A 12,111-nucleotide genomic window follows, 5' to 3' on the forward strand; every position below is an offset into this window, starting at 1 on the left:
GAAACACTACACTTGGAAGAGATGAGACTCCTCCTAGCAGGCAAAGCAGCCCACTTCTAAAAGACGTGGTCTGCATTTACGGAACTATTACAAGCATAAGGTGCAATAGTAATTTAAAATATAAATGGTACCAGGATCTGGTAACGGGGGGTATAAAATAAATTTTAAAAAAAACACGGTTGGTATATCCTTTTTTGCGGAGTTTTGTGTTACAATAGAGCGATTGTTTTTCCTTTTTTTCTTTTCTTTCTAGGGTCTTATTTTCTTTCTTTACTTCCTTCTCTAATTTCTTCCCTAAGGGGCTTTCTTTCCCCAACACTTTCCTGCACCTTCACGATTCTTGCTCACTTTCCTTACTTCTTTTATTTCTACCTTTTTTAAAGCTCGAAAAACGAAGTGGTACAACAAATGTAATAAAATATATGTGATGTGTATTACTGTACTTCTAATTTTTTTTAAAATAAATAAATAAATAAATAAAATAATTAATGTATGATTTTCTATTGCATAATGCAAATTTGATTGTATATCCTACGCCAATGTCCCATAGACATGCAGGGTGAAGTAAGCGTTTGAATGTCATTCAAAGGCACAGCATTTCCTTCCATTGCTATGCAGACGATACACAACTCTATCTCCTCTTGAAGCCCAACAACAGAGTAAATCTACTTAACCTTATCCACTGCCTCGAGAATATAAAGTGTTGGATGGCCCAGAACTTCCTCCAACTAAACAAGAGTAAATCTGAGGTCATCCTTCTCGGCCTCTCGGACTCAATCAAGGCATCAACTTGCAGGCAGCCTTGGAAGCTTTGGAAGCCTTGGAAGCCTTACCCCATTACTCAAACCTGACATCAAAAACCTGGCGTAATATTTGACTCAACGTTGAAATTTGACAAACAAGTCAATGCCGTGGTAAAACGTCCAAAACGCCGCAGCGAGACTCCTGACGGGCACCCGAAAAAGGGATCACATCACCCCAATTCTGGCTTCTCTCCACTGGCTCCCTGTGCAGTTCTGAATAAATGTAATTTCTTTCTTTATGTTTACAAAGTCCTTAACGGGTTTGCCCCCACCTATATCAAAAGTCTGCTTACCCACCACACCACCTCCAGGTCCCTCAGATCGACCGACTTGGGGTTACTGAACATCCCGCTATCAAGGCATAAGCACAGGGGCGACCGCGCCTTTGCAGTTGCAGCTCCTAGACTGTGGAACAACATCCCTCTTCCCATCAGAACTGCCCCCTCCATCTACTCTTTTAGGTCGTGACTTAACTCTTTACTCTCAAGCCTTTCTTGAAGTCCTCTGAGGGAGGGCTATATGTATGTATTTATGTATGTACAATCTATGAACCACTGTTGTATAACGTTAGTACCTCCACCAATGTAAAGCACTTTGGCCAATTAAAGTTGTTTTTTAAATGTGCGATAGAAATAAAAGTGACTTGACTTGACTTGTTGCAGCATGAATGAACATGGTTTCCTTGGGCCAATTGATTCATTTCTATGGATTAGGGATGGCATTATAAGATAAAACCTATACCCTTGCAGAAGGTATAATGAAGTCAACTCATTACCCTTGGGTATTAGATTGAATATTCCGCTTGGTTAGTTTTTAACCCAGTGGTGTGAATACTTAATTCTCCAATTTTAAGTGAACCCTTGTCCCCACTGCCTCTTTCTTGTCTCCCCCCCCCCTCTCCACTCCATCCCAGTGCACATCCATTACATTCACAATTCTGCCCCACTCTGCTCCTTTTCTCTCCTTTGTGCAATCATTTCCCATCTCTGAGTCACTAATTTCTCTTTCATCCCCTCTTTTTTCCACTCCACCTAAATCCCTCCCAATCATGTCACATTTAACTCCTCTCCTCACCTTATCTGACACCCTTTTGTCCCCTTTCCATCTTTCCACATTGTCACTTACTCCATCCATCTGAAAATCAACCTCCCTCACCTAAATCCACCTATCACATCAGTCTTTGTCCCACCTTTTCGGCTACAATCAGTCTGACGAATGGTCCCGACCCAAAAACATCGCCTGCCCATACCTTGCACAGATGCCACAGCCCTGCTGAATTCCTGCAGCACTTTGTGTTTTGCTCATTACCTTTTATTGAGTTTGGTTACATTATGCTTCATCATTTGAGAGTGTGACAATCTGCATTTTGCATGCTTCATAAAAGTATTGGGTTAACATGGGCCAATTTCCTTTCAGCTTACGAGTTACATGAATGCCCTGACCCACAGCCATTTGCAAATGGCATTGTCATGGAATCTGGTTACAATGTTGGACAATCAATTTCATTTGAGTGTTTCCCAGGGTATCATCTTGTTGGCCATTTTGTTTTAAACTGTCGGCATGGAGTTGACAGAAATTGGGATTACCCTATACCGAGATGTGAAGGTACGATTTTACTTTTTATTGGTGTCAGTGGTCATTTATTTACATCTTGTAACATGAAATGGTTGGCAGTGAGATGGCAAAAAGATGGTAATTGACAATTTGCATGTCCAAGAATAATAATTTGCCTTTGTGAATCATATAGTCAAATCAATATATAATGGTTGGCTACGAGTTAGCGTCTTTTATTGACAGAGATGCTTGACATGCTAAATGAAATATTTACATTTAAATTTGATCTTTTTAACCTCCATCTGGTCAACCTGATGTTGATATTATAAAGAGAGAGGCCATAATGTAGTTAATTGTGAAGGTATATGGAATCAAGTACTGTACTGATGCCAGTAGATATTGACAATTAATGACTTTAATCGAATGACAAATGCATTGCAATTAGCTAAAAAGCAAATCATGATACTTGTAATATGCTCTCTTAGAAGTGTGCTTAATAAGTATTTTGAATAATAGTTTAATTTATGTGCAAATATTAACACTACAAATACTGAGCTTTTATATCATAATATATCAGACTAATATGTTTTGCTATATAAATATTACCCCATTATTTTCGAAAACTCTTTCCCGTAGTAATACTCATTTTTTTAGAAGTTTGAATGATTCTAACAACGCATTTGCCTATTTGATTTTCCTAACACTACCAAAATTATAAAAATTCAAATTTTCAATCAAAATGCTTGTAAATAGTCAAACGTACTAGTTCTGCAACATTAATCCTATGAAAGTCGAATTTTACTCTTTGCCAAAAATGAAAGTTTGTTGCTCAGTAACTTTTTCTTGTGTTGCTATCTTTTGCCCTTGGCTGTCACAAGTGCGATACAAGCACGTGTGATTTTTTATTCTCTACAATAATGCAGTTTTTTATTCTAACTAGAGCTGATCCTTACTAGTGGCCTTAAAGAAAGTTGTTTTCCTGATTTCAGTTCCCTGTGGAGGAAACATTACAACTCTCAATGGCACAATCTACTCTCCTGGCTATCCAAATGAATATCCAAACTCGCAGGACTGTACTTGGCTGGTGGTAGTGCCCGTAGGCTATGGGATTTATGTCAACTTAACTCTGCTGCAAATAGAACCTGGCAATGACTTCATTACTATATGGTATGATTTTCTATTCACTTATGATCCAACTCTTGTTGCACGTTATACAACGCATCAATCACACCGAAGCTGCAATATCACGTATGACTGAAAGGCAGCATCCCATCTGAGGGTTTTATTTAGTGGAATTGAATCTTGAGAATAGTTTTCAGATCTCTTCGGCAAAAATGGCGGCATGGTAGCTCAGCAGTAGAGTTGTTGCCTTACAGCGCTAGCAGCGCCGGAGACTTGGGTTCGATCCCGACAATGGATGCTGTCTGTACAGAGTTTGTACGTTCTCCTCTTGACCCGTATGGGTTTTCTCCAAGATCTTCGGTTTCCTCCCACATTCCAAAGACGTACAGGTATGTAGGTAAATTGGCATGGTGTAAGTGTAAATTGTCCCTAGTGTGCGTAGGATAGTGTTAATGTGCAGGGATCACTGGTTGGTGTGGATTTTATGGGCTTAAGGGCCTGTTTCCATGCTGTATCTCTAAACTAAACTAAACTCACCTAAATGCAAAGCAAAACGCTGCTACGAAGTGTGAAAAGGTTCCAGTAACTTGGGAGTATGATCGCAGAAAAGACCAGGTGACAGCTAAAGTCCAAATCAGTTTATTGGTGATGGTTATTTTCCTATTTCGAGCAGCAGGTTACAACTTTTCCATCCCCGAAGCACTGCCACACCACGTGATCAGCACATTTCCCTCTTTATCTTCCATGCTTAATTTCTCTTTTGACTGTGTGCCTTTGCCTCAGTTTTGCCTTTTATTGACATATCCTTACCACTTCTAGCACTGACAGCCCTCTTGTTACAGACTTTCCTATTATTTCTCAATGCCCCATTATTTCTCCCCTTTCTCCCAATTTCTGCACAAAAGATGAAGACGTCTGAAGAAGTGTGCATACCTGAAGCATTGTCTGTCATTTCCCTCCACAGATGCTTCCTGACCCATTGCGTTCCTCCCAGCATTCCTTGAATGCTACCTGTATCGTAATGCATCACCTGTCTCTGACTAGGGTCATTGAATTGAAACATAAAGCCTGCTCTTTTCTCCTCATGAATGCTGCTTGAGCTATTGAGTATTTTCAGCATTTTTTCATTTATTGTTTTCTTCGCCGTACTTAACTTTGAACTAATCAGAAAAAAAATGATGTCAACAGGGTTTAACCTCCAGATTGAAAGTTGCTGTAAATAGTGCTCAGAACATTTAATTTAGTACCCCCAGCATGCCCACTGGTGCTGTCCTTGTCACTATAAATTGAGAGCACAGACAAGCTGACTTTATATGTTCTGGGCCACATTTAACCACAGAGATTGAAGAAAACATTGACTGGTTACCCTTGAGATATGAGAAATAAGCAGAGTTTGCCAAAGAAGAATAGGCATCATATATTTCGATCTCGGAGGCATCTCACCAAAACTTTGGTAGGACTGTAGAAAAACAAAGCCTTATTGCAAGGTGTCAGCTATGTTTTATTTTAAAAACTCATAAAAGTTCACATGAAGTTACAAAACAAAGAACTAAGCAGAGGCTAGTTTTGGGAGTGTGGAGTCCAATGAGTTGGTGAAGTGTACAAAATAGATATACTGTAAAATCAAGTGAAAATTAAATACTGTTTAGGAGCAAAATACTTAAGAGCGGCACAGTGGTGCAGCGGTAAACTTGCTGCCTCACCACATCAGAGACCCAGAATCCTGACTACTGGTGCTGTTTATGCGGAGTTTGTATGTTCCACTCATGACCGCGTGGCTTTTCTCTGGGTGCTCCGGTTTCCTTACACATTCCAAAGACGTGCAGGTTTGTAGGGTAATTGGCTTTGGTAAAATTGTAAAAATTGTCCCTAGTGCATAAGATCGTGCTGGTGTACGGGGAATGCTGGTCGGCACGGACTCGGTGGGCCTGTTGCTGTGCACTATGTGTAAACAAAACTAAAGTAAGCCAAATTTTCCAAGAAGATGCAGTAAATGTAACTTATTCCATAGAGATCGATATGTCGAGGTGCAACGTTCATTTGGCAAGTGTACAACATCTTGGAAGTGAGATTCCCACTCTCCAAATGATTGTTCAATCAAAAGGAAAAAAAAAAACAATTTGTTAACAGTCTGCTTATATTATAAAAGCTACTTGTAGATAGAAATTCATGTTCCTATGTTTTCCTTTTGTGCTTTATTTCTGAGTTAATTGATTTTATGTTTAATCAACTTCTTCTTCAGGGATGGAACCCAGCAAAGTGCACCACAGCTAGGAGTGTTTAGTGGAAGTTCAGTAAAAGAATCAACATACAGCACTTCAAATCAAGTTATTTTCAAGTTCCACAGCGACCTGGCAAATGGAGGCCGATTTATTATCTATTTTTATGGTCAGTGGATATAACTTTTTTAATGTTTTATTCTCAATGTTTTAGTTTCAAATCGATTTTTGCAATAATGATCAGAGAGACTCTATCTTAAATCATGGCCTACTTATTTGCCCTAAAATTTCTGTACATTTTCTCTCTCCCTCTCTCTATACATTGTTCACACTTTGTCTTATTCGCACTTATGATAAACAGGAGTATGAATTCAGCTGACTTGATAGCTGGAACTCTTGCCTGACACAGCAATACAATATATGTGTAGGAAGGAACTGCAGATGCTGGTTTAACCTGAAGATAGACACAAAACTCATACCTCATGCACATATACCCTTATTCTCTCCCTCTCGGTAATTCACTCTTATTGTTTGCCTCGTATATCTGCAAATCACTGCCAACAATGAAATTCTCAATGTATTGCTTGAATGTAGAAATACCAGCTCCTAATATTTTTTGATGGAAATATTAACCATGTCAAAAAACTATTGTTTAAAGCACATTCCCTTTACATGTCATGAAGGGTGTTTCATCTTTAACTTCATATTTGGGAAACAAATATGACAGTTCCAGATGGTGTGAAGGCAAACTAGAATGAAATAAAAACTGTTCTTATAGATATGAAGAAAACTGCAAAGATAGACACAAAAAGTTGGGGTAACTCAGTGGATCAGACAGCATCTCTGGAGAAAAAGAATAGATGACGTTTCGGGTCAAGAACCTACTTATTTTCCCCTGACTCTCAGTCTGAAGAAGGGTCTCGACCCGAAACGGGTAAGGTAACCATTTCCCCTGTTGTTCTCTGATAAAATTAGAGTCCAAATTTGTCTCATGCCGAATGGATGGTGGGCACCTGCTACCACAAACTCTGAGCCATAGAATATTCCAATTTACATTAAGTCACTTGGATTAAAAAAACCCAAATAGGTTCTTCAAATGTACAGATGCAATGAAACTAGAAGCTATGGATTCAGTGGAGGTACCCTGCCGGGTGAGGATTGCATTGAACTAAGTGCATAAGTGGGCAGAACGTTGGAAGATATCTAATGCAATCAAATGTACTGTGTGTGTGGACCAAATATGACAACACATATATTAAATCAATGGTCTTATAGTAGCTAAAGATGTAGCTCCCAAAAACCGAAGGAGATTGATACTCAATATGTTGTATCAAGACAAAGCAGCTATGTTTTAAAGAAACAAAATATTCAATTCCATCCCCAGACCACCCAGAGCCGCTGCCCCACCGTGCCAGAGACACAGATTCAAACCTCATTTCAGATACTGTGTGTATGGAGTTTCTGTGTTCAGAGTGCTGTGGTTTTCTTCCTCATCCCAAAGCTATGTGGCAACAAGGAACTGCAGATGATGGTTTACAAAAAAAGACACAAAGTGCTGGAGAAACACAGCAGCTCAGGCAGCATCTCCAGACTAGAGAACATAGATTGGTCAGGGCATTTCTGCAGATTAATTGTAGGGTAAGTAAGGAAGATAGTTGGAAGAATGGAGGGGCAGACCAATGCCTGGCAAGTAATAGGGGAACATAGTTGAGTGGGGAGGGTTGATAGGCAAATGGTTAAGCAAAGGCTAGAGATGAAAAGACAGAAAGTGTGAGACAAAAGGATTGAAGAGTGGAGAAAGGTGGAGAAAGGAATATAGGTGATAAGGGAGGAGTAGGTGGGTGTGAGTCCAGGTGCGGCACAGGACAGAGGAGGCGAAAAAAGAACCATTGTGTTGTAAGCTACCCAAGTGGAAAATGAGATGCTGCTCCTCCAGTTTGCTCGTGGCCTCATTCTGTCAATGGAGGAGGCCCAGGACAGAAAGGTCACAATGGAAATGGACAAGGGAGTTAAAATCGTTAGCAACTGGGACATCCAGTAGGCCTTGGTGGAGCTACTGCAATTGAAACCTTCCATTCACCGCTTCAGGGTCCGAGCATGGCTGTGCTGAGTCTCAGCAACAGCCCTTTCCTTACCAAAGTTTGTGGACAATTTTCCTGAGCTCGGTTAAAAAAAATGATTATTGTGCTGGATGTGTCAAATACATTAAAGACTAGCTTTGCCTAAGCAGCAGATCATTTGGAATATGAATGCTAATTTACTTCAGCTTTTCCACTGGGAGAAATGCTGAAACCTTGAAGGCTGCTTTGAACTTCGAGAGCAATAATGTGGCTCTAATATGCTCCATGCCACGGTCTCATAAGAAATTCACTTTTTACTTTTTGTAACATCTCTCAAGCTCACCTGTGCAACTGAAAAAAAATCCATTTAGCGAAAAGTATATAACTCTTTAAAGGTCGGAGACAGTTACTTAATTATGAGAAAGATGCCATTACTTTTGCAACCAGGATGTGGAACCACAGCTCATCCACAGTAATGAGCTTCTTCCTGCTCGTCTTTTTGCACCCACCCCCACGAAAGTTGCTTAGGACTAACCATTAGACGATGCTGACACTGTTCCTTTACCTTGCTCTTAGTTTAAATTACATATCAAGTGAATTTTGCTCAATCTACAATGATAATTTGGAGTACTGGAATATAACATTGACATCATACTTCACATAACAAAATATCTAAAGAGATTGTGTCAATTTTGTTGGATGATTTTTTTTTTTGCTTTGCTCAGACCAGAATGACACAGTGAAGGTAATTGGGTTTGAATGATGTTCTTTCATCTTTGGGATTGAATTTGGAATTAAGCCAGACTCTGAAAATGAAGGCTTCCTCTCTGTGATGAGTGCAACATTGCAGACTGAAATGATGTCTGATGATGTCAACTCAGCACCGAGTGGGTGTGAAGCCTTGGCTCAAAGCTTCTGATATTTAGCCAGCAGCCAGCGAGAAATTGGTGCCCTTGTTCAGAAAGGTTATTGGGATGGCATGTGTGGAAAATGGAAATGTCACGCCCGCATACTGACAGCATTCTCCAAGGCTGGCTTGAGATGCACACTTGAGAATAGTGTCAACCAAGGTATAATGAACATTTTAACCTGTTTCAATTCAAACTGAAAGATACTATAGCTGACAGTGGGCACCAAATCATCAAAAAATTCTCACTATCGACATTCTTTATTTCGGAAGCACTTCAACTGAAATATTATGGATCTTACAATTCAAAAAGAGTTATGGGCCTGTCAAACTTAGGCGACACATGGTCGCCATATGTTCGCCGGTGGTTGCCAGGGATTCGCCTTCATGGTTGTGAGAAGTTCCCACATGTTGAAAAATTAGCAGCAACTAGAATGAAGCCGCCATGGAGAGAATTCTCGGGCCGTAGGTGGGTCGCCAGGAGGTTCCTGTAGGTTGCCAGGAGATCAAAGGTTCTCATAGGTTGTAGCCGGTGCTGACCGGTGAATTTCATTGGGTTAATTGGGAGAAGAAAGGTAAGCAGTAGTTTTCAGAACCAAGGATAACCGACCAGTAATGTTAAATGTCCACCGAGATTCACAGCCGTGTATCTCTGGCTTCGCTCCTTCTCCCCCCTTCTCCCTGCTGCTCCCCCCCCCCCCCCCCCCCCCTCTTTTAAAAGACTAATGCCCCTGTCCCACTTAGGAAACCTGAACGGAAACCTCTGGAGACTTTGCGCCCCACCCAAGGTTTCCGTGCGGTTCCCGGAGGTTGCAGGTAGTAGAAGCAGGTAGGGAGACTGACAAAAACCTCTGGGAACCTCTGGGAACCGCAAGGAAACCTTGGGTGGGGCGCAAAGTCTCCAGAGGTTTCCGTTCAGGTTTCCTAAGTGGGACAGGGGCATTACCGTACACTGTGCTTTTGCCTTTTTTTTACAACACCACCCTTCCTGTTCATCGCGGTGTGTGTCAGTTTCATCTTGGCTTTGCACCATGTTAATTTTTTAGACAGCGCTCCCCCCCGCTTGTCTTGTCCCCTGCCTGCATAACGGGCTGGTGAAGGAAGCAATGTGTTTGTGTGTGTTCCACTCTGACAGTCGCCGTTCCAGTTGCTGGTTTTTCAGGCGACTGCCGGCAACTTGACAGTCGCCTGCAGTCCGCTGAAAAATCGCCTAAGTGGGACAGGCCCATTAGGCTCCTCGCAGAAAATTTCTGTCATTATTGCAGCTAGAAATGTGACTTTATGACTCAAAAGGAAAACAACATTGTTTCTTGCCAAATAATTTAAATAAGATATCACATGTACTATTTCTCAAACTTCCATTGCCTTTATTCTTATAATCTTTCTAGTCTTTCCAGTAATAACTTGTCCTGTGTGGACATGAAATGCATTCAGCCACATTTATTAAAACATCATTATGTCAACCTACATTAAAATTATAATGCAGCGCCCTAAACATAGAAGCTTAAATTTCATTATAACTCCCAAAATAGATGCTTTCAGTTGAACTGCAATGCTGCCCCAATGAGTGGATCTTGGAAGGAAGCTGAGTATGTGATAGAAGATTGTCTTTTGGACTGGTGGCCTGTGACATGTGATGTGCCTCAGGGATCGATGCTGGCTCCTTGCTCATCTATATCAACAAATTGGATGAGAATGTACAAGGCTTGATTAGTAAGATTATGGATGACATTAATATAGGTATATCTTGGACAGTAAAGATGGCTATCAAGAATTACAGCAGGATCGTGATCAGCTGGGCAATGGGCTGCCCAATGGCAAATGGAGTTTAATTCAGGTACATGAGAGGTGTTGCATTTTGGGAAGTCTAATCAGAGTAGGACCTTCACAGTGAATGGTAGGTTTCCTGGGAGTGTTATGGAGCAGAGGGATTTGAGAATACAGGTACGTTTGGCACAGACATAGTGGGCCAAAGAGCCTGTTCCTGTGCTGTTCTGTTCCACTTCCATCCTCTCCATTTTACATCTTCCATTCAAAATGCTCCTTTCTTTCAAATTATTTCATAGACATCTGCAATCACTTTACCATCTCTCATTTGAATTCCTATGAATGGAGAAGCAGTAGAGATATCATTTTCTTGCATTCTAAGTATGAAGCTAATTAGCAGGGAGTAATGGGAACCAGGCAGGAAGCTTCACTTCAGGACTGGGCCGGCTAGAGAAATGGCTGCCTCGGGTCTATAAACAATTGTGCTGCCATAAAAAAACTTTAGTGCTCAGAATCTCAGAGAAACTGAAAAAGGTGACAGAGCTTCTCATTTAGCTTTAAGCACCTGGCAGTTAAGTTTAACTAGCGGTAAATCAACATGGATGAAAGTGAATCAACAGTGAATCTTTTAACTTGGGATTTGATGCAGTTTTACAATATCCTCCCTCAACCCTCATACCTCTACATCTCTCTCTCTCCTCAATTTAGACTCATCTTAGAATCTAACATTTAACAATGCCCGTTAAACTCTTTAAGTTCCTTGGAAGCCTCCAGAAATAATTTGCGGCGTATTCTATGAACTGCCATTATTTTCCAAAAGAAGCTTGACCAGAAGAAAATAAAATGTCTTATTAGTAGCAATGTTACAAAATTTTGAGATTTAAAAAATCAAGTCTGCAATTTATCCCATCAGATAAAGCATAAAAATAAGTTTAATTTGACACCTAATTCACTTTCATATCTCAAGTAATAAAAACGTTATGGCCATTTTCATACTCGGAAATTAGCATCTTGTTCCCTATTGATTTTCTATGGACATAACAAAAAAGCTGTGATCGTGGACAGTCAAAAGCCCATAACCTTCTTAAAAATTAAGAGAACTGAATGAAATTTTCAGTTATCATAGATTGAAGCATTCTGAAACAAATATAAAATAATCTTACTTGGATGACCTGACATTAAAGCATATAATTAGTTAGTTACCCAATTGTAGCTAATTTGAAACTTCAATTACTAGATCTAAATATCTATCCATTTCTTAATAAATGATTAACATTTTTAAATAGCCCAAGTGTCCAAATAATATTCACAAATAATTCACAATAAAACATGATTTTAAAATCTCATTTACATCAATTTATAGGCCAAATGGAAGGAATTTAGTGTTCAATTGCTGTAAATTAAAGTAAATTTAAATCAGCTTTCTAGTGGGTTCCTGTGAACGCGCTGGTTTAGAACGTTCACATTGCGCTGGATTTGTGCCCCCAAGTGCCCAGAAAAATACTGCGGGATATAAAGAGCCCAAAATGAACTACTCGCTATAGAAAACTTTATATAAAGGGTTCTTAAGAAGCCCCATTTAATGTAAAAATAAGGTACATACCTTTAATTGTTTGCTTTATAAAACCCTGGGCTGCGAGAGGTTGCGAGTTTAGAGAGTGATTTTTAAACTACTATAA

The 12,111-nt window shown here is 40.0% G+C and overlaps 1 protein-coding gene across 1 annotated transcript in view; it reads left to right on the plus strand.

Annotated features, from left to right (window-relative positions):
- The window catches only part of csmd2 (CUB and Sushi multiple domains 2), a 577,487-nt gene that overhangs the window by 392,667 nt on the left and 172,709 nt on the right, over window positions 1-12,111 (plus strand). Inside the window, 3 exon segments of the mRNA XM_055656152.1 lie at window positions 2,220-2,408; window positions 3,347-3,524; window positions 5,722-5,867. Of these exon segments, the coding sequence (XP_055512127.1) occupies window positions 2,220-2,408; window positions 3,347-3,524; window positions 5,722-5,867 (513 nt within the window).

The sequence above is a fragment of the Leucoraja erinacea genome, chromosome 26 (assembly GCF_028641065.1).
Source record: "Leucoraja erinacea ecotype New England chromosome 26, Leri_hhj_1, whole genome shotgun sequence".
In the NCBI taxonomy this organism is placed as follows: domain Eukaryota; kingdom Metazoa; phylum Chordata; class Chondrichthyes; order Rajiformes; family Rajidae; genus Leucoraja; species Leucoraja erinaceus.